The sequence below is a fragment of the Pleurodeles waltl genome, chromosome 12 (assembly GCF_031143425.1).
Source record: "Pleurodeles waltl isolate 20211129_DDA chromosome 12, aPleWal1.hap1.20221129, whole genome shotgun sequence".
NCBI classification, from domain to species: domain Eukaryota; kingdom Metazoa; phylum Chordata; class Amphibia; order Caudata; family Salamandridae; genus Pleurodeles; species Pleurodeles waltl.
Genome location: NC_090451.1, coordinates 244,270,315 through 244,293,042, shown reverse-complemented (window position 1 = coordinate 244,293,042; position 22,728 = coordinate 244,270,315). Strand labels below are relative to the sequence as shown.

The 22,728-nt window shown below is 44.4% G+C and overlaps 1 protein-coding gene across 1 annotated transcript in view; it reads left to right on the top strand.

Moving 5' to 3' along the window:
* The window catches only part of GABARAPL2 (GABA type A receptor associated protein like 2), a 32,564-nt gene extending 16,169 nt beyond the window's left edge, over positions 1-16,395 (top strand). Inside the window, exons 3-4 of the mRNA XM_069217517.1 lie at positions 5,378-5,550; positions 15,809-16,395. Of these exons, the coding sequence (XP_069073618.1) occupies positions 5,378-5,550; positions 15,809-15,914 (279 nt within the window). The 3' untranslated portion in view covers positions 15,915-16,395. The remainder of the gene's footprint in view (positions 1-5,377; positions 5,551-15,808) is intronic.
* The last annotated feature ends 6,333 nt before the right edge of the window (positions 16,396-22,728 follow it).

Below are 22,728 nucleotides of genomic sequence, written 5' to 3'. Positions count from 1 at the left end.
CACAGGGTATTTTGTCCGATGGGTTGTGCCTGCTGTAGATATTTTACCTCTGAAAGTGCTCAGTGTCATGCCTTTTGTTTCTAGAGTTTCCTCCTCAGGAGTTTCTGGTGGATAAGGTTACGCATTTGGTGGTATTCTGGCTACCTGTGTGCATACCTGCCACTTGCATTGAACAGTGGGTCCCAAAGAAATTCAGGCAGCTCAAAGCACATCTGGTACTTGGGGCCCTTCATTGAGTGAGAACCGTCTGGTACACAGAACTGCTGACCTTCAGCACCTACCCTCCCTCTTTGGCTTCCTCAACAGGATGATCTGTTGTCTCAACAGCAGGTCAGCGTATGGCATCTGTATTTCTGCAATCTACACACCCATGAATGGAGATTGAGAGAAACCAGCTCAGCTTCCACCAGAATCGATGGTCAACACCTTGGCTGCTCGCTTTTGTTCCACAGCCAGTCTGCTGATGCTCAATTTCATTGTCTTGTACTAGAAAAGCAGGGTGATTCTCTTCAGATTAAGCTGTACGATGTTGTTTTGCTTATGTTACATTTGGCCTGGCAAAACTTTGCTGTGGTTGCTAATAAAAGTTACTTATTGGTCTTTCGGCCTTTATTCGTTTGCCCGAACAGCTGTTGTTATTCAGTTTTTGCCATGTGATGCATTTTTAAAAAGGTTTTCACATACGTTTTCTGCTGCCCTCACAAAATAACGTTATCCCACTGTATATGAATTTAGGCCTCCCTTTCCTGATGTCTGCTCCACTTGAGCCTCTGCACAGTTGTACCTTAAGGTTCCTAACGTTGAAGACCATGTTTCTCATTGCAGTCTCTTCTGCATGTCGCGTCAGTGAGCTGCAGGCATTGTTAGTCTAGCCTCTATATACTGTCTTATTCCCTGACAAGCTGCTGCGTAGGGGGTTTGCATCCTTGTTTATGAAAGTGATATTCACCCTTCCATATGGAGCAGTCCACACTGCTCACTGACATCTGTCCTCCACATCCCTTTGAGGACAAGAGGCTACAATACTTAGATCCTGAATGGGCCCTTAGCTTTTACATTGGTAAAAATAAGAAGTACAGGTGAATAATGAGGACTTTGTTGGACCCACCAATACAAAGAAAGAAAAGGCAGTTCAAAACTGGATCTTCCCACAGTGGATTGTCCTCAAACTGTGTTATGTCCTGGCCACGAATGACCCAAGGGAAGGCCTTATGGTTCATGTCACCAAGACAAAGGGAGCAACTACCGCCTTAGCTCGGGGAGTCCCTGTTTTGGACATTTGCCAAGCAGCCATGCAGGCATCTCTCCATTTTGTTCCTCCGGCACCACTGCATTAGTTCACAAGTCCAAAGAGAGGGTAATTTTACCCACTTGGTGCTGCAGGACTTCCTATTGTAAAGTCCGCTCCTTAGATCCACCTTCACGTGGAGGGAGCATTGCATTGGTATTGATTCACAGGGTCAGGAATCTGCAGTTTTAAGTATCCATCAGAAGACTACTACCCTTGGAAAAAGTATTTCTGGTGGATACTCTAACTTCAGGTTCCTCACTTATAACGTTTGTTTACGTTCTATAGTGTGAACCCTTAGGAGTTAATAAGTTGTCAAGTTAGAATTTTCACACTCAGTGCTCAGAGTATGTCCATCATGCTCCACGTCTGAGAGCACAAAGAAGACCAATGAATGACCTTGACGTCGGCACCTAGCAGCTTGTCATCCTGCCCAGAGGCAGGATAAAGTTGCTACGGAGCCCAGTGGTACAACCAGCCAGCCAGCATGAGCTGTTGCCTGAGTGTACTGATGCTGTCTGACACATCAGTAGATTCACAAGTTGGGGAATTGGCTGTTCAATAAGGTACCCACTTGAAATAGCATTACAGAAAGTGAGTAAGTTCAACTTAGTCATGATGTATTACCAAAGTCATGGATGCCCCAGACCCTATTGGCAAAGATTCTGATTTTATATAATGGTACTAACGCTTCAAGTAATCTTGTGCACATGTTTAGCAGCAAGTGATTCTAATTCCTCTGTTAACAGGTGTAGAAGCAATAAGGGTACACACTCTTTTGTCACAAGGCCTCTGAATGTTGGCTGAGTTTTATATTTAATAAACACCACAGTGGAATTTATTTAGATTTATCCACTAATAGGTGTACATTGGATATATATCTAAATATGTAAAAACATTACATTTTAATAAGGTATACTTTTGGTTTCATCACACTCTGTGTGTATGTGTGTGTATATGTAAGGTTTTCTTATAACTTTAGTGCTGTTTGATGAATCTTCAATAAAGTTTTTAAAAAAACATGTTCTTCTCCCTCTGATACTCCCTGGAAAGGTTTGTGTCATCCCTCAAATGGGGGCTGAAAATAAGGGGATAGGGCAGGGAGGGCAGGGTCCAAAACATATTTCCCCCTTAGATTTTGCATAGAAAAATGGGACACATCGCAAGCCCAAATGGCTGAATGGAATTACACCAACTTTGGCAGAAAGCTAGATTTTCGCACAGAAAGTGTACTTTTTGTGATTTGGTGTAATAACATTAAGTAGTTTCTGAAAAATGAAGGTTAAAAATAAAGATATTTTACATCATGGAGGATCTGTTGTACCACAGATCAAGAGATTATATCTGATTGGCAGTCACCACATCAACAAAGTTGAGGAGTGGCCGGGACTCAGTCCTGTGAAAAAGTAAAAAATAAGATAAAGGGGGTAGGGATACCCTGCCCCATAGGCATTGTTAGGGGAGGGGGTTGTCCTACAAGGACTCCCCTGGGACAACCCCTGGGGCCAAAAACTTTGTTTTAAAAAATGTTGCCACAAATTTGCAGATCATCCATGGCAAAAATCATTTTTGAAAAAGCACGGGCTCATGCACATAAAAAAAAAAAAAAAAAACTAGGAGTGGTCCAGGACCAGAGGGCAGCACATATTCATTAATATGGGGTGGAGGGCATGCAGTCCCACTCGCTGAACCTAGAATAGGCCACGAGGACCCCAAACTCCGGTCCCGGTAAAGTAATATTAAAAGGAAGGGAGCTTGCAGCCCCCTCTCCGAGCTAATTTCAGGTCCCGGGAACCCCATCCCCTGGGGCTGCATTGGTTTTTAAGGGGGGGGGTGCATGGCCCCCCCTCCCAAGCCTTAAACAGGCCAGAGAACCCCATCTGACAGGGCCTGTAATGGCTGCAGTGTCCTGGAGACCCCATCCCTCGGGACACTGCTGATTTCTGTCCAGGAGAGTGCTGGGATACACTACCCGCTCTCTCCAGGTTAGAAGACCAAACGTAGCTCCCACCCAGGCGAGACCAAAGGAATGGTACCAGCTCCTGCCCTGGGTCCACAGGGCTCCCATATTTTTTTAAAGCACTTCTGGCTAGAGGTGTATGTTCTTCAGCTGGAGTGCAGAGCCCCCTTGTGGTTGGGTCTTTGGCTGCACGTTGTAGCTTGAACTGTTTAAAAGAGACTCGGATTTTTTTTTTTTATAAATAACATTTTATAAAAAGAAATATAACCTTTAATTTAAACATTGCACTGTGTAGATTGCTGAAACAAAAATGTGATTATAATTATTGTTGATTTTTTTTTTGGGACAAAGACAATAGATGGTCTTTATAAATGTTGATATGCTGATACTTTAATAAAGCCAGTAGGCCCATATTTTAAGGGCGAGCACAAAGTGCTCCGTCCATTCTGTAATCTCTCTTTGGGCTTTAAACCATGCCCATGCCACGTCAGTCACTTACATTGGTTCGTGGGCTTGCCTTTTAAAATCCACTTGCTTTCATTTGTGTACGTCATGCCTTTTCCGGTGTTTAGCCCACCTACACAGCACCGGTAAAGTACCAAAAACATACGCGGCTCCATGTTTTCAGCTTGGAGACCGGACTACTTTATCTGTTTATTTGTCACGCAGCGCGATCGTGCTGAATTTTACATAGCGGATTGCGCTGCGTTTATTTTTTTTGCTTTACAACTCTAATAGCTCTAACTCGAACTAATGCGAGACCCGTTGCATTTTGGTTATGTGATCCATTAACAAAGTCAGTAGGTCTACTTTACTTAAAATGGCAGGTAATAATATCTTACTTTGCATTGAAAAAATAAATAAACCCTTAACATTCACTGAAAAAAAACAAAAGGTTAAAGGAACGTTATAGTTATGTGAAAATGTCAGGTAAAACAAACCACTGAAATTCTTCAGTTATAGTTATCTCAAGTAATTATAACTTGTGTCCTGAAGTAACTATAACTCACTTGAGTATTTTTTTAGTTTTTTGTGTAGCCTTAATTGCACTTTATTTTTTTTCATTGAGTTTCTAATTTTTTTTTTTTTTTAAAGACATGCAGTAAGTTCTTATAACAAGAGCTAACAGTTCTTTCTTCTTAGTTTTTGAAACGGCAGTAGTGTTTTTGTTGGGTATTTCTCTTCACTACTAGTAACACAAATGTAGCATTTTCCCATGTCATTTTTCCAGTATAAGCACAGTGCCCCTACCTCTTTTGTAGACAGTATTGGATAAGGCAGAATCAATGGCTACTCGCCTCCAACTGGAAAAACATCAAGCATTTGCAATGCAATGGGTTTCGCTTTTGCTCGAGTTAAAGCTAATAGCACTGTAAACTCCAAACCAGACTTTTCTTGTCACATAAACTGAAAATGAAAAGTATAACAGTTTCACATAAGCGAGCCTACGGCCGCCATGAGCATGAAGCAGACACACAAAGGGAACGAGAGTTCGCTCTCAGTGAAACGTATCGGCAAAAGTATAATTATCCACGTAACCGGCAGAAGTGCAGTTATCCATGAAGCTGGCAAAAGTGCAAATATCCATGTAACAGGGTCGATGTCATGCAAAGCAGTCAACTACTGCATGCCTTTCACTAATAAAATTAAGCGAATTTTAAAAGGCAAGCTCACAAACCAACCAAACTGATAGGTGTGGTTAAAAGCCCACAGAGAGATTACAACGGGGACAGATCGCTTTGATCGCTCGACCCTAAAAAACTGGAGCGGACGTTAAAAATAAATGTGGGCAACAGTGAAGAACAGGACGAGGCTGAGAAGGAAATGGGTTGCAGGCATCTGGCTGGTGAACAGGGAAAGCAAACAATGTGGCAGGCCAGAAAGCTGAAATGGAAGAATAGCTCGCTGCTTGGTAGGAGAGAAACGCACTAAGCTGACAATATAACAAACAAGCAGGCTAATCTAAGATGCAGAACAGAACTGCTTTTACCTTCCCTTGTGATAAAACTGGAGAGACACGCATGACTGACGGTGAATGCAGTGGCATGGGGATCTGCAACTGTGAATCCCACTTGCTGAACTTACACACCTCATCTCTATTAAATAGTGTTTTTGTTTTCAACTTCCAGGTTATAGTAGAGAAGGTTTCTGGCTCACAGATTGTAGACATTGATAAGCGAAAGTACCTTGTTCCTTCGGACATTACTGTGGCGCAGTTTATGTGGATTATCAGGAAACGGATCCAGTTACCTTCAGAGAAAGCAATCTTCCTCTTTGTGGACAAGACTGTCCCACAGTCTAGGTGAGGATTTTTTATCTATGTTTCTTCGTTAGAAATTACTGCAACCGTCCTTGGCTTTTAACTTGCATGGCATTCAGAATTGGTTATCACTGCCTATATATATTTTTTTTTCACTTATCTCTGAGTATTTCAACAGTATGTCTTTGCAAGCATGTGCAAAGAAATGTGTGATGTCTTTTCTGTGCCCAGTTACCTGGGGATACAAAATATTCAGAGTGATTAACTTGGAAAAACAAAACATGGCGATCAAAAAGAAATACAAAGACTACAGGTAAGTATTAGGATACTGGAAAGGGTAAAATATAAGTAAAATGTGGAGATGTAAAAAAGTAAGGAATTAGATTAAAAAACAGAAACAGTATTGTCAATCAAAGGGAATGATAAATGGGTTAGAGGAAAGAGGTGGTACGTATAGACCTCTGCCATTCACCCTTAATTCCTTTTTAAATAAAATTAATTAATTTGAAAAAATCAAATGGCAGCCTCAGAATTACCCAGAATACGACCTCAGATGACCTCATTTTAGAAGAACTCACACTTTACTATCCAGCCTTCTCTCTTTTGCTTTTCTATGCTACCACTTATTCATCCTCTTCTTCCCCGCCATTTGATGAACAACACCTGCATTACAGAGGAATGTTTACTATTAAGAGGCTCACATGTTGGGGATTGTTTTCAGTTTTCTCTGTTAAGTTGAATCTGTGCCATAAATGGTAAACTAAAGCCCTCGGAGAAGTATGCTTCATATTCAACCCTGCGCTGCCAGGCCTTTCCCCCCTCAGATGCCAAGCCTTTATTGGCTGTTTGCGCTTAGGCCCTCATAACTTTTTGTCCCTATAAGCTACCCATGCCAAATTTGCGTCCTTTTTTTTCCAACATCCTAGGGATTCTAGAGGTACCCAGACTTTGTGGGTTCCCCTGAAGGAGACCAATAAATTAGCCAAAACACAGCGAAAATTTCGTTTATAAAAAAACAAAAACAAAAATGGTAAAAACAAAAAAAGGGCTGCAGAAGTAGGCTTGTGTTTTTTTCCCCCTGAAAATGGCATCAACAAAGGGTTTGTGGTGCTAAAATCACCATCTTCCCAGCTTTCCAGAACAGGCAGACTTGAATCAGGAAACCCAATTTTTCAACACAATTTTGGCATTTTACTGGGACATACCCCATTTTTACTATTTTATTGTGCTTTCAGCCTCCTTCCAGTTAGTGACAGAAATGGGTATTAAACCAATGCTGGATTCCAGAAAGCTGAACATTTCTGAAAAGTAGACAAAATTTTACAAAATTCAGCAAGGGGTAATTCGTGTAGATCCTACAAGGGTTTGCTACAGAAAATAATAGCTGAACTAAAAAAAATATTGAAATTGAGGTAAAAAAATAGAAAAAAAAAATAAGGTGAAAAAAACAGCCATTTTTCTCCACGTTTTACTCTGTAACTTTTTCCTGCAATGTCAGATTTTTTTTAAAGCAATATACAGTTACGTCTGCTGGACTCTTCTGGTTGCGGGGATATAGGGCTTGTAGGTTCATCAAGAACCCTAGGTACCCAGAGCCAATAAATGAGCTGCACCTTGCAATGTGTTTTCATTCTATATCGGGTATACAGCAAATCATTTGCTGAAATATAAAGAGTGAAAAATAGGTATCAAGAAAACCTTTGTATTTCCAAAATGAGCACAAGATAAGGTGTTGAGAAGCAGTGGTTATTTGCACATCGCTGAATTCCGGGGTGCCCATACTAGCATGTGAATTACAGGGCATTTCTCAAATAGACGTCTTTTGTTACACACTGTCTTACATTTGGAAGGAAAAAATGTAGAGAAAGACCAGGGGAAATAATACTTGTTTTGCTATTCTGTGATTCCCCAAGTCTCCCGATAAAAATGGTGCCTCACTTGCATGGGTAGGCCCAATGCTTGCGACATTGACACATCACATTTTTACATTGAAATCTGACGTGTTTTTTGTAAAGTGCTTAGCTGTAGATTTTGGTCTCTAGCTCAGCCGGCACCTAGGGAACCTACCAAACCTGCGCATTTTTGAAAACTAGACACCTAGGGTAATCCAAGATGTGGTGTCTTGTGGGGCTCTCACCAGGTTCCATTACCCAAAATCCTTTGCAAACCTCAAAATTTGGCCAAAAAAACTATTTTTCTCACATTTTGGTGACAGAAAGTTCTAGAATCTGAGAGGAGCCACAAATTTCCTTCCACCCAGCGTTCCCCCAAGTCTCCTGATAAAAATGGTACCTCACTTGTGTGGGTAGGCCTAGTGCCCGCTAAAGAAAATGCCTCAAAACACTATCTGGACACATCAAAATTATCAAATACAAAACTACCTGTTTTTACAGGGCGGGGGACGACATACCAAACCCAGACATTTCTGAAAACTAGACACCCGAGGGAGTCCAGGGAGGTGTGACTTGCGTGGATCCCCCTATGTTTTCTTAACTAGAATCCTCAGCAAACCTCAAATTTAGCTAGAAAAAAAACTAATTTTTCCTACATTTCTGTATGGGCTCACCACACCGGGACTAATTTCCTACTGCCCAACATTCCCCTCAGTCTCCAGGTAAAAATGATACCTCACTTGTGTAGGTGGGCCAAGTGCCTGTGACAGGGAAGATCCAAAAACATGTCGAAATTGAGGGGGAACCAAAGCGGGTCCAAAAGGGCAGTTTGAAAAAAAACATTTTTAGGCTGACAAGTGCAGCAGAAGTTTAGATGAGACAGTGCAGGGTGGTAGGAAATTTGTGGATTCCTGCAGATTCCAGAAGGTTCCATCACAAAAATGTGTGTTTTCCAGAAAAGTTGGAGGTTTTTTTAGGGCATTATGGGTAAGAAAATAGTGCATGTGAAGCACACCACTCTGGAATCACCCTGATGTTTAGTTTTCAGATGTGTCTAGGTCTTGTGTTTTTTTTTTTTTACATGGCAGCATCCCAAAGTCTAAAAAGTGCAGCCCTCACCATTCCAAGTGGGACGATTTTGAGAGTTAGCCAAGCTCCCATGGCCCAAATGTAAAACCAAAACCCCAAATAATCAAAAGTCCTCTTGCTTGCTGTGGGATAAGATGTTTAGCTGACTGTTACCCCCTTCAGTTGGGGTGGGGGCATAACCAGGCCCATACTGGCTGGTAGCCACCGTCCCACAATTTTTTTGTTTTGTTATTCCCTGGCATCTAGTAGACTTTCTGAATCCTAAACCAAATACACACACACACACACACACCAATCCCTGGTGCCTAAGTGGGTTCTGCCCTCCCCCATCCTACAGGGGCAGATTGGCCTAACAGAAATAGGCCCATCTGCCCCCCCCCCCCCCACCCCCAGGGGAACGACCCTTGCCTAAGGGGTCGCTCGCTCCCCTTGCGTGAAATTGATGCAAAAAAATAAAAATCCCTGGTGTCTAGTGGTTTCTGCCCCCCTTGGGGGCAGATTGGCCTAACAAAAATATATGTTATGTGCAAGTATTAAAAAAAGAAATCCCTGGTGTCTAATGGTTTCTGCAGATTGGCCTAATAAAAATAGGCCGATCTGCCCACACCGGGGCAGAAATGGCCTAAATACAATTTTTCCTGCCCAGAGGAGCGACCCTTGCCTAGGGGGTTGCTCCCCATATATAAAAAAACAAAAGTAAACACAAAAAAAATATATCCCTGGTGTCTAGGGGTTTCTGCCCCCCCCCGGGGGCAGATCGGCCTCATTATAATGGGCCGATCTGCCAGGGGTGGGGGGGGGGGGGGGGCAGAAAAGGCCTAAACATATTTTGCCACCCGGGGAACGGCCCTTGCCCAAAGGGCCGCTCCCCTTATGTGCAAGTATAAAAAAATTCCCTGGTGTCTAATGGTTTCTGCCCCCTTTGGGGGCCGATTGGCCTAATAAAAATAGGTCGATCGGCCCCCAAGGGCAGGCAGAAATGGCCTAAATACAATTTGGCCCCCCGGGGAGCAACCCTTGCCTAAGGGGTCGCTCTCCACATATAAAAAAAGAAATAAAATAAAATGTATCCCTGGTGTCTATGGGTTTTCTGCCCCCTGGGGGGTTCAGATCAGCCTAATTATATTAAGCCGATCTTCCCCCTGGGGGGGGAGAGGCAGAAATGGCCTAAAAATAATTTGGCCCCCTGGGGATCGGCCCTTGCCCAAGGGTGCGCTCCCCTTATATGTCAGTATCAGCACAAACAAAATTCCCTGGTGTCTAGTGGGCATTTCTGTTGCCCAATCTCATAGTGATCGATCGGGCAGCAGAAATGCTTGCAGAAACATGAAAGGAAAGGGCTTTCCTTCCCTTTCATGCCTCTGCCGACCCCTCCTCCTGAGCGGAAGAGAAATGCTGAGCATTTCTCTTCCGCATCGCGAAGATGGGAAGTGACCTCTGATGAGGTCAGCACGCGATTGCGTGCAGACATCATCAGTCGTAACTGGGGTGTTGGGGATGGAAGGGGAAGCGATTTCCCCTTCCAGCCCTGCCCTAGGGGGGTGGCGGGAGGCCCTCGGGGGGAGCGCCAGCGCTTCCCCCCCCCCCCAGAGCCTATACCAGGACGTGGTGGTTACGTCCGTGGCGCCTCAACGTCACATCACCGGACGTAACCACTTCGTCCTTTGCGGGGAAGGAGTTAATACACAAATAAAATGCATGTCAGTGTTTACAAAATATATGAAGTGCAAGCTGTTAACCTTTCACACACCTAATCAAATAAAGCCTAGCAAAAGTATAAAGTATCTGCATGAAGAAAGCAAGCCTGGATATCAGTGCTACAGAAAGAAACAACTGATCTGAAAAAGTACAAACTCTTATTAAAAAGCAGGTAGAAATAAATGAGACAGACATGAAAGAACAGATCGGTAGAACATTTGTAGGCTTGCTTAAAAAGGAAGGATTGTAGCACCTTATGGAACAGTGCTGCGTTAGGAAACAACTAATAGCAAGCTCCGGAAATGGCCTTTATAGCAAGAATCTTGAGAATGTCCATGCCTAGTTAAGTCTTGGTTCTAGTCTCAACAACTGGCAGTTGAGCAGCCATGTAAAAATTGGTTGTCCAAGGGCAAATCCCCCTTAATTAGTGCACCCGAGTTTAAAAATAATCGGTGGTGCAGAAGTGACCAGTACAAATGGAATTAACATAATTGGATCAGATTTGTGAACACTGGGCGTAACGTGGGTCACTGAATAGAGCATGACCTTTAGAGGAGAGAGAGACTAGGTAGGAATACTAGAAAGAATAGCATTACCCCTGGCCAGTTATTTAAGAACATGTGTTTGATGGTTGTGCGTATGTTAGCAGAGGATGGCAGAGGCTGGGTTCGCTGCAGTATTCGAAAAGTATTTCGAAAGAATGTGAGGAAGCTGACTTACTGATGTGAGCTTGGAAATATAGTGGTGTGTCAATAGTGAAACCCAAATATTCAACCTAGGGTGGAGAGATGGAAGAAGTACTTTGGGTAGCTATAAAAGAGATCAAGGAAGATGCCAACAAACCCTGAGGGGAAAGGAAACGGTGAAAAAGCAAAGGTTACTTATCTGAGTTCTAGTTCTGTATGAGAGGAATCCTCACTGAAGTCATAAACATTAGAATAATTCCTTGCTCCATCCGTGAATCCCGGAGCACTTTTTATAGATCTATAGTCTGTTGAAGCATGACACAGTGTCAATGTCTATCTGTCCTTATGATGAGTAGCAACCTGTAGTAGTGTAGCAGAAGCTAAATTGTTGTTCTGGAAATAAACTGATGAACTATAATTCACAGTTTCAAGTTGGATTGCAGCATTTGTTGTGCAAGACAGGTTTGAGAGTGTATGAAAAGGAAACGTATGCAGACAGATAGGCTTACATTGACAGGTGAGAAAATGTGTCCTGTCTCTTTAAGTATCCAGGTGCTTCCTGTACCCATGATGCACTCTACTTGCAGGTGTCTCTCAGAGTCAGTTATTCTTTCTAGTGAAGTTGGTGATAGATTTGATTTTCATTGCCCACCCGTAATCAGCCTAGGAAGTGGGTGGGAGTTTAGGAGTTTAAAGATTGGTTAAATGCAGAACTAGAGCGACAAGTATGTAACCATTTCTTCTGCTTCATAGGATCTTCATTGCTAGCAATAAGTGTTCGAATTAAGTAGCAAGCTTGTCTTAACCACCAGAAGGTGGCTGTTGGGCAGCAGGAATAAAATAGAAAGAACATCAGACCTAATTGGAGAGTGTATAGATTGACAAATAGAGTTTTTCTATTGAAAGATTTCTTAGGGTTTCCTCGCCAATTCTAACATCAGCCTAAGTGTCTAAATCTAAACAGTGGTGTCTTTTGAATGTGTGGATTGATTACTATACTTCTGCCTTGCAGATGCCAGCAATTGGTATAGTCCTAATCCAAGCTGTTGTAACTGCATTTCCTCTGGTAGTGAGCCTTAGGCTTCGGTGGAAGAGGTTTGTTCGCTAGTTGGTAGTATAACGTGGTACAGGCTACTACCCATGAGGCAATATATTGTTTGGATGTGGCTAGATTCTGCCTGATTTGGCCATAATTAACGAGCAGTTGCCTCATTCTTCTAAAGTCCTTTGTTTTGTCTAGGTAGACATGAACGACTGGTCTAATATCTTTATTTTTACTTTTTATTTATGTTTTAAGACCTACAAGAGAAACTGAACTTTACATCGGTCACGTTTAGCCAAGTGTAAAATCATAAATGGCAGCATTAACAGAGTGGTCACAAGTAAAGGCCAGTGGTATGCAGTATATCTAGAAACTTAGGTGGTCATTCCAACCCTGGCGGTCCATGACCGCCGGGTTGGAGGACCGCAGGAGCACCGCCGACAGGCCGGCGGTGCTCCAATGGGCATTCCGACCGCGGCGGTAAAGCCGCGGTCGGACCGGCAACACTGGCGGTCTCCCGCCAGTGTACCGCCGCCCATTGGAATCCTCCAAGGCGGCGCAGCTAGCTGCGCCGCCGAGGGGATTCCGACCCCCCCTACCGCCATCCAGTTCCCGGCGGTTCTCCCGCCGGGAACCAGATGGCGGTGGGGGGGTCGCGGGGCCCCTGGGGGCCCCTGCAGTGCCCATGCCACTGGCATGGGCACTGCAGGGGCCCCCGTAAGAGGGCCCCTAAATGTATTTCACTGTCTGCTGTGCAGACAGTGAAATACGCGACGGGTGCAACTGCACCCGTCGCACAGCTTCCACTCCGCCGGCTCGATTCCGAGCCGGCTTCATTGTGGAAGCCTCTTTCCCGCTGGGCTGGCGGGCGGCCTGAAGGCGGCCGCCCGCCAGCCCAGCGGGAAAGTCAGAATTACCGCCGCGATCTTTCGACCGCGGAACGGTAACCTGACGGCGGGACTTTGGCGGGCGGCCTCCGCCGCCCGCCAAGGTCCGAATGAGGGCCTTAATCTAACATGCAACTCTATATGAGAACGCCATAGGGTCAGTATTTCACTGAACATCGCTGGTTGGGAGGCTGGCAATTACTCGCTGTCAGTATTTAAGCTCCCTTCTCTCATAACCGGTATTGCTTCAAGGGTTCCAAGATACCCTTAGGTCTCAATTGGTACGGCAGTAGCATACTCTAGGTCTCTCAACTATGTATTGCACCAAACCGGATCATGCACTCAGTCCTCACTTTTGGAGATCAATAGTGCAAATGCTGTGCGCTTCCTATTTGTTTTAAAAATGTCCTGTACATAGCCTAACAGCACCAGAAGTGGTGCTGGCTCCTTACCATATGTAGGCTTCGCGGTCATTCTCATTTTCTTGCTTCTCACTGGTCAGCAGCATCAGGGTCACGTCATCAGGTTTCACTTTCACTTTCCATTTTTGTTCCCTGGAGCGTGGACCAAGTAGAGTTCCCAGCTGGCGGCAAGTGTCCTTCCACTGGCTGCATTCTTCGCAAGGTACTTTTTTAAAATTTACATTCTAGCACTCTATAAGAGTGCATGTGTTTTCAGATGGTCTGCCCTCCTCCCTCACATTGCTTCCGCACAGTCATTGCTTTCACCAGCCTCTCTCACCAGGTAATCTTTTTTTTTTTTTTTTTGGTGCACACTGTTAGATTGCGTGCCTTTGCAGCACTTCTCCTTCTCCCCTGCACACCTCCAGCTTTCCGGTCGTTATAGAACATCACATGCCCCACCCCCCTTTTTCTTAAACCAACCCCTGCCACTACACAGTCTTTGTTTCACACCGTCCTCCCTCGTGTTTTTTTTTTTTTTTTTTTCAAATTTATGTAGGGCAATCCAATCCGATGGTACTGGAGTGTTTTACATCAGCATCGGTTACGTTCCACACATTTTGTCGGCACAGGGAGATTCAATGAGTTGCCCAGAATCACTGGTTGTTGAGCCAATGCAGACTCGAACCTGGGTCCGCAGTCAGCAGCTCTGCCCGTTATACCACATCCTGCCCCAGAGGAGAGGGTAGCTTGCCATTCTCCACCCCTCCTGCGCTGATTTGAGGCATATTGTACAGCGGCACAGGCTACTGTGCAACATGTAAGAAAAACAAAGGGCTATGACACAGTCAACGCTGGCCATTCCACTTTTATTTTCTTTACTTTAAGCCGTGTTGCACAGCAGCCCTTGCCATTGTGCAGAATGCCTTAAATCAGCTCAGAAGGGTTGGTGGGCAACAAGTAACCCTCTCATCTGGGAAAATGCTGCTGCCAGAGCTGCAGACAAACCACTGCTATGCAAAGCGTCTAATCTACGGACATCTGGGGAAAGGCATCGACGTTACAGCCAGAGCTGCAGACCCACTGCAGCTATGCAAAGCTTCTAATCTAGGGACATTAAATATTGTTACTGGTAGTTTGACTCTTTCATCAAAAAGGTTTCTCCTGTCTGGCTAATCGGTTTCATGGATTTTCACTTCCTTGCCGATTTCCTGAGATACCAACAACACTTTTCATGCTGGACTTTAGGCAGGAATCTTAATATAGGATGAACCTATGGAGCAGGGAGCAAGAACAGGTGGAATACTTTTTGCAATGAGAGACCGTGTACAAGAGGTACCACCACTCAGTTGCCATCTGTTCCCTGGTACGTTAGTGTGACTTCCACCCAGTTCTGGATGTTCAGCCTGTAGTGTTAAGGCATGCTCTGCTTCACAAGCTGGTATTTATAGTGCAAAAACTGCACATAGAAGTCACAAATTCTTCCCCAGGCTTAAAAGCACCGCCGACTGAGTGACAGGCACATGATGTGGGACATTTGATATATGCTGGTGGATGAATTATGTGCAGTGAGGTGGTACAGTTGCCACAGTACTTGGTGATTATGCTTTTGTGAGTTTGTGTTTGCCCTCCTGGGGGCAGCACGTGAAGGTAGGTGTGGTTTATTGTGTTTTACAACAGGGCATGCTGTCTACAATTATGTTTCTAACTGCAGGGACTGCTATAGTACTCTGCGCGTCTCACTGTATGGCATGCTCATATCTAAAAAAAAAACATTGCAGCAGGGATTGAGATTAAAAGAAGTGCATGTGCTCACCATACCACAGTACCTGTTTGCCAGCTTTTAAGTGAAAAATGTGATGTTACCCAATACCTCCTCAAGAAAGCACTACATTGCAGGGTGTGCTGACATCAGCAGTTATCTGGTTCTGTAATTTACAGGTGAGCATACTGTTATCTGTAGTTCTTTTGATCCCTCCAACTGCAGGGCCTACTAGTTCAGTGCTTTAAACCTCAATGAAGGACATACTGATACCTGTTATGTTCAGTGCTGTTGGCGGAACCTATTGACTTTGCCACCGAACTCGGGCACGTACATTCTGAAGATGTTTCCGGTTTCGTTCTAATTGTAGGTGATGGGAGTGGTCAAGTTCTTAGTAGCGAGAACGGTGAAAACCCTAGACATACAAAAACACTTTACTATACACCTAAATGGGACTGGAATGGAACAACGCTTCTAATTGCTTTAGATAACACACCGACCATCTTAGATTAATGCCAGCTATATTGAAGGAAATGGGAAAGGGCAATAATTGTGCTTTTTTTGGTGGCCTACATGTGAGCTTATACGTTCCCTTTGTTTCTCTATTGATTACTAACACGAACGACCTGAATTTCTTTAAAATGTATGATAACAATTATACAGGTGACAATGTATTGCTGCACAATTATTTTATAATACACGCTATCAGTATGCACCTTAGCCCCCTTAGCAACATGTCTAAAAAATATTAACAAAACAAACAACTCTGACATAGGTGAAACCTACTGGTTTTGCCAGTGCTGGTTTGTATTTGTAACACATTTTCTTTTTCTATTTCCCAAGCTTAACCATGGGACAGTTGTACGAGAAGGAACGAGATGAAGATGGGTTTTTGTATGTGGCCTACAGTGGAGAGAACACGTTCGGCCTCACAGAACTGACGCCTTGAACTTGCTCATTGCACAATGTACTTCTAGATAGCTTTGTGGCTTGTAAATAGATTGTCATTTTTTCCTCCTGGTCCTGCATTTGTCTCTTAACGTACTCATTCATCTGTAACTATTTATATACACATTTATTCAAATGTCCTGTTTTATTCGACTGATAAACTACCTTATAGAATTTTAGGTTTCCTTCTCTGGTGTATGTTTTCAACCTATTTGTCCCGGGTGCTTTGCTATTCTGAAGTATGTATTTAATGGAGTTGTTGAACATTGAAGTGAGGTGGGTGGACAACTAAACACGTTTAACATAAGCCCTCATTCAGGATAATCGGCGCCGAAGGTATAAACAACTGCTGAGTGTCACTCTAGGTTCCCTAGAGCACGTGGTGCGGTGGAACACTGCCCGTCTTGCACTCTGTTAATTCATTACTCATTCACAGTTTTAAGACTGAAAACAAAAACATTTAAATAAAAACCCTCCTGTGATGTGCCTGGTGTGATTATTTTTATTTATTATTTTTTAATTTTTTAACACTTGTAGTGCAGTTTGGGCAGTTACGTATTTCTAGAAGCGTTTAGCCACTAACCACTTTCTGGAGTGAGATACTTAACGGAGAATTACTATTCTAGACATTCTAGAACATGTATTTGGTTTCTGAAGGCTGAGCCGAACCTTTGGGTTTGACTGTGCCTGTCACATTCAAGTGTCCCTTGCTTCACTCCTGCACACGGTTACTTTAAACACGCTCTACTGGCAAGTGTAAATCTTTTTGTGGTTTTGCAAGTATTGTTTCAACACTTAGGCCCACATTTTGACTTTGGCGGTCTTTTTCAATGACCGTCAAATCTGCGGGTACCAGAAGACCGCTGGTGCTGGCGGTGTTCCGCCCACCATATTACGAGTACTGCTGGATTCCTGCCACATTTGGGGCAGAAATCCAGCAGTAGTCGTGCTGGCGGGTGGAGGCGCATGGGCGGTACTACCACCGGCCCCACCCCGCCAAAAGGACTCCACCAGCCGTATTAAGAGTAGCTATACGGCCTGGTGGTGTCCTGATGGTGGGGCGCTGCCGGCGATGGAAGCGCTTGTTCTCTGCCAGACGACCTCCTTGACGGATAAGGTAAGTCGAGCGTCCGACAAGGGGGGGAGGGGGCGTGTATGTCAGTGTTGCTGAATGAGTGTATGCGGAGGGGAGTGAGAGTCATCTGCCGGTGATGGGGAAGAAATTCCCTGCCACCGGTAGCCTAGCACCGCAATGGAAACCTTGGTGGAAAGCTGGCTCAAAATACCACCAGCGGTCTTCTGTGGACCGCTGGGTCGGAGATGCTCATCCCCGGCCTGGGGGGTCCAACTGCCCTGGCGGTATGAGTGGGGATGTTGCAGGATGGCAGAGGCCAACCAGCCACATTCATAATGTGGCAGTCTTTAACGCTAGCCTGTTGGTGGTGAAACCGCCATCGTGGTCCTGGCGGTGAGAAGACCGCCAGGGTCATAACGAGGGGCTTAGTATTTCAGATAGAAGAAGTGAATTTATATTCTAGTACTGAGTGATACAATAAACAGTAATCAGCAGAGTGGCATAGCGGCTGCATGTCTGTGCAGCGCTCTGAAAGGGACTGCACAGGGACAGGGTGCCACACCGCATAACAGACTTTGTTCGGGTATTTATTTGCTTGAAACTAAATACTGGTTCAGTACACCGATTCATTCAGTTGCAGTGACCACCTGTTATTCGTTCACTTTTATAAATTAAAAATTACTTACCTCAGACACCACCAGCGTTGATTGTGAGACAGAAATGAAAAAAAAGGGGTTTGGCCCTGAAGAAAGCTACCTAGACCACCCCTGGACATTTTATGCAGGCTGAAACATGCTGACCTCTTTATTGGGTCAAATTAGTGCCTTGCATTTTAATTTTTTAATTATAAAACTAGGGATGAAATAAAATATTTTGTCAAGCAGTAAGTAATTTTTAATCCTGTTATCCTCAATTTCTGTCTGGAGTTGATTCCTCGCCATAACAACCAATTTAAGTAGGGCCAGAAAGAGCTCTGCTATTATGTTTGAACCCTGCACTGGTTGTAAATTATCAACCAATACAAGGTGGAGCCCTATGATGAAGCCTATCGCCTCCTATTGGGTGAAGCCTTTAGTAATACTAAAGATAGCTCTTAACGCAGTGACTTGACCTTACAGCCCTCTGTACATTATACTGTAAGGGTTAGAAAAACGTGGGTGAATACCGGACTAGGTTTCCATTCCCAGAGTAAACTTATCACTAAACAGAATATATGACAAACAGCACCAGCATACGTGATAGCAGCTGTGATACAGCATTAGTGCACTTTTACATATGTAATTACTACAGACAGCTGAAGCACAGAAACATCGCACTACGCTGATTAGTGCCACAGCCACTGTAGAGCATAGTTTCCATATTCCTGGGGTTTAGTGGCCTACAGGGGTATCTTTAGGAGGGTGTTTGCGGTGGAAAACCCCCCAAAAAGTGCTCAGTTGGGTCGCACACCCCTTGAATGTCGCTCTGGGTGTTAGTGCATACAGGCCTGGGGTAAAGACATGACCCCACAAGTAAGGTCAGGTCACACACCCCTTGAATGTTGGTCTGGCTGTTTGTGCAGACGGGCCTGGGGTGAAGAAATGACCCCCCAGTGACCCCACAAGTAAGGTCAGGTCACACACCCCTTGACTGTCGGTCAGGTTGTTAGTGCAGGCAGGCTTGGTGTGAAGAAATGAGCCCAGTAACCCCCCACATGAGGTCTGGTCACACATCTCTTGAATGTCGGTCTGGTTGTTGGTGCAGACAGGCCTGGGGTGAAGAAAAGTCCCCACACGTGAGGTCGGGTCACACACTCCTTGAATGTCGGTCTGGTTGTTGGTACAGACAGGGCTGGGCTGAAGAAATGATCCCAGTAACCCCACACGTGAGGTCGGGTCACACACCCGTTGAATGTCAATCTGGTTGTTAGTTCAGACAGGGCTGGGGTGAAGAAATGACCCCAGTGACCCCACAAATAAGGTCAGATCACACACCCCTTGACTGTCGGTCTGGTTGTTAGTGCAGGCAGGCCTGGGGTGAAGAAATGATCCCAGTAACCCCACACTTTAGGTCGGGTCACACATCCCTTGAATGTCGGTCTGGTTGTTGGTGCAAACAGGCCTGGGGTAAAGAAAGGCCCCCCATACGTGAGTTTGGGTCACACACTCCTTGAATGGTGGTCTGGTTGTTAGTGCAGAAAGGCCTGGGGTGAATAAATTACCCCAGTGACCTCACAAGTAAGGTCGGGTCACACATCCCTTGAATGTTGGTCTGGTTTTTGGTACAGACAGGGCTGGGGTGAAGAAATGATCCTAGTAACCCCATACGTGAGGTCAGGTCACACACCCCTTGAATGTTGGTCTGGCTGTTTGTGCAGACGGGCTTGGGGTGAAGAAATGATCCCAGTAACCCCACACGTGAGTTCGGGTCTCGCACCTCTTGAATGTCGGTCTGGCTGTTGGTGCAGACAGGCCTGGGGTGAAGAAATGATCCTAGTAACCCAACAAGTGAGGTCAGGTCACAAACCCCTTGAATGTCGCTCTGGTTGTTAGTGCATACAGGCCTGGGATGAAGAAATGACCCCAAAAGTAAGGTCGGATCACACACCCCGTGAATGTCAGTCTGGTTGTTAGTGCAGACAGGGCTGGGGTGAAGAAATGACTCCAGTGACCCCACAGGTATGGTAAGCTCACACACTCCTTGACTGTCGGTCTGGTTGTTGGTGCAGGCAGGCCTGGGGTGAAGAAATGATCCCAGTAACACCACACATGAGGTTGGGTCACACACCCCTACTAATCCTGCTCTAGGCCATTGCATGTAATATAACACATTTGTATTCTATGTAAGGTAACAGCCCTACGTACGAGGCACCAGTACCCTGTTCCTGTTTAGCAGATAAAGTTGATGTAAAATATACCTGCAGCCTGTGAGGTACCATATATTGTATCAACACTCTGAGGTGCCATGGGCCTGTCTTTGAAGTCTTGTGCGTCTCTGTAAACCCTGCTTCATGTCATGTCTGTGTAACACTCCAAGAAGCATGTGCACTTTCTGTGCAGTCTGTTCGATGCCTCCACACCAGCTTCAGCCTACTAGGTGTATGCACATTGTGGCAATAGGATGTGAGGTGCCTTTACAATGTACTTCCTTGCAGCCTCTGTGTTTGGGAGGCTGCAGTGCCTAACTGCACGGTTCTCCCTGGAGCTACACTCTGTCATTGGGTTGGCTCGTCTGCCATTCCCTGGCACAGAAGGAGCAGCCATGACCAGCTCCCCTCCCCAGAAATGACCATCCTCAGAATGGAAGATGTCTGCTCCACCAAATCCTCTAGCTTCAATTCATCTAGGTGGAAAGGAGGATTCCGTACAAGCCTGACTCTGTCCTGGACACATAGACTCCGTTAAAAATCATAGAGAAAACTCTGATTCATCGCTAACCAACTCCATTCTTATAGTGTCCTCTGCAACATACTTGTTCCCCAACCCTGAACACGATTCTGCTAGGCCTAGACAGACCCTGGTAAGAGAACTGGTGCTGTTAGCCCTTATCAGTGGAATGATGTAATTGCTTTTTCTCCCTGCCCCACATACAATAAAGAAAGATTCCTTATACCTACCTGATAATGTTAATGCCCTCTCTTTTATAAAGGAGGCGCAGTTTCTGCCAAAATAAATGTTTGACACTGCCATCAGAGGAAGGGAAGGATCTTTGTGCAGTGGCTGTAGATGTGTGTACTGGTTTGGCTTGGTTGGCTGTTAGAAAGGTAGGTTCCAGCTTCAGGCATGCTTAATGATTATGGAGTCGGACTCTGCTCTGGTGTCTGTCCCGTTATATTTCTTTGGTCACCCTACGTGCTTCCTGGTGACATCTTGCAGGCCTTGCTACAGTATGGCTTACAATTTCCATTCAAGGCAGAATTTTTTTATATATTGGAATGAACACTGTAGCTGAAAATGTTTTTTTTTTTTTTTTTTTTTTTTAACATTCGGCACTCTGAAGTTACTTAATGGTCATACCTACAACATTTTATAACTGCTAAGCAAAGAAATAAATCAATATTAATAAATAAATAATACCTATTTTTGTGTTATAAAGTACAACATTTGTTGTGTTTTCTATTTGATTGAGAGATCTGCAGTTGATCCGAGCCCATATGACTGGGTATTGGGGCATGAACCTTGTGAAGGCACATGCCTCAGTATTGGGCGCCTTTCAATCGTCTAAGTAGGAGGCTTCTTATTGTGAGTTCAGTCTGCAGACACGTCTGTAAAATGAGCCAGTACGATTCAGTTTTTTGGTAACGGTACACACAGGCCTTAACTTGAAAGTAACAATGGTTTGCAACACAAGGTAACTCAGTTCTTAAGTGCCTAAACGATTGGTTTACCAAGAGCACCTGCTTTTCTGGAAGCTGCTTAAATGTGTTTGGTTCGGGCCCGTCATGAGTTCTTCCAGCTACACCAGAATAACTTTACCCCTAAGAATATGTTTTTCATTGCAGAGGATGCAATGTGGGTGCACCCTAATCCAGTCCATGGATCCAAGTTCACCAGATACTCTTCTGTGAGGCCCTTTGATGTCTCCTGTAATTCACCAAATTATATTCTGCCAATTATACTGCCTTTGCTGTAAGCCAAGGAAGGCAATACTTGATGTGAAGACCACTGCTAACCTAGCTGTTCAGAAAGGGCTTGAGCTGCACATACTTTACACAAGGACAGAAACTGACCCCTTCCAGGAAAAGCCAAAAGACAATGTGACCTGTTTTGACCCTAACCAATAGCTCCCATCCCAGGAAGCCACATCACTCAGCCGACTGGCTATATATGGGCTTAGTGGCTAGTTTAGGGGCAGGTGTCTCAAGCAAGAACACAGAGAAGAGTATCTTGTTGGAAAATTTAAGGCTCACGCCCCCTCAAAATATTACCTGAGATGCGCCCCCTGTCGGTCTACAACCCCCGTTTTTTTTGCCAAACAAAATCTCGAACATTATCAAGTAGGCAGGAAAAGCACTTCAAAGTAACATTAAAGTCCAACTGATAATTCGCTCTTTAACTACTAGGGTCCAGAGTCAAACGAGATTTTTGAATCACAACTGCTATAGTTTCAGAAGAAGCTTTAATATTTTAATAATCCACTGGATACATTGTGGCTACAGGCCTATACTTGAAGATCAAAAACTAAAAGAAATATTGTCAGCACGAAGGAAGATACCTACCAGTTAACATGATGGCCTTGAAAAAGTTCTCTGTAACAAAATGTGTTGGTTGGCTGAATTTTATCTCTTGGGTTATTGAAATAAAAATTATGTTTTTGAATCAAGAGCAATTGTGTGCCAAACGTTTTGTTTCGACTTTGGACCACAGTCGTTAAAGGACAAATTTATCAGTTGGACTTAGATGTGGATTATTAGGAATACTGTATTTGGAGTGCTTTTCCGGCCTATATGATAGCGCTTTTACTTAGGTGCCTGTCTGCTTACAAATGAAGTAATGTATCTTTGATTGCTAATTCTTGCCCAGTCTCCTCTTGTACAATGTAAGCTTGATTTTTACGAACCATGTTTGACCTTGGGCTGGCTTACTGCCTCTGGTTACCGGCAGCCAGCCAGAGGAAGGTCTACAGTGCATTCTTTGACATCTGACATTCTCCGAGTACAGAAGTGTTTGTCGTTCTGCAAGAAGTGGTAGGAACAGAAATTAAAATCTTGCCTATGAGTTAGAAGCCATGCTTTAAAGTGGTGTGTTCATTTGGTTGTATA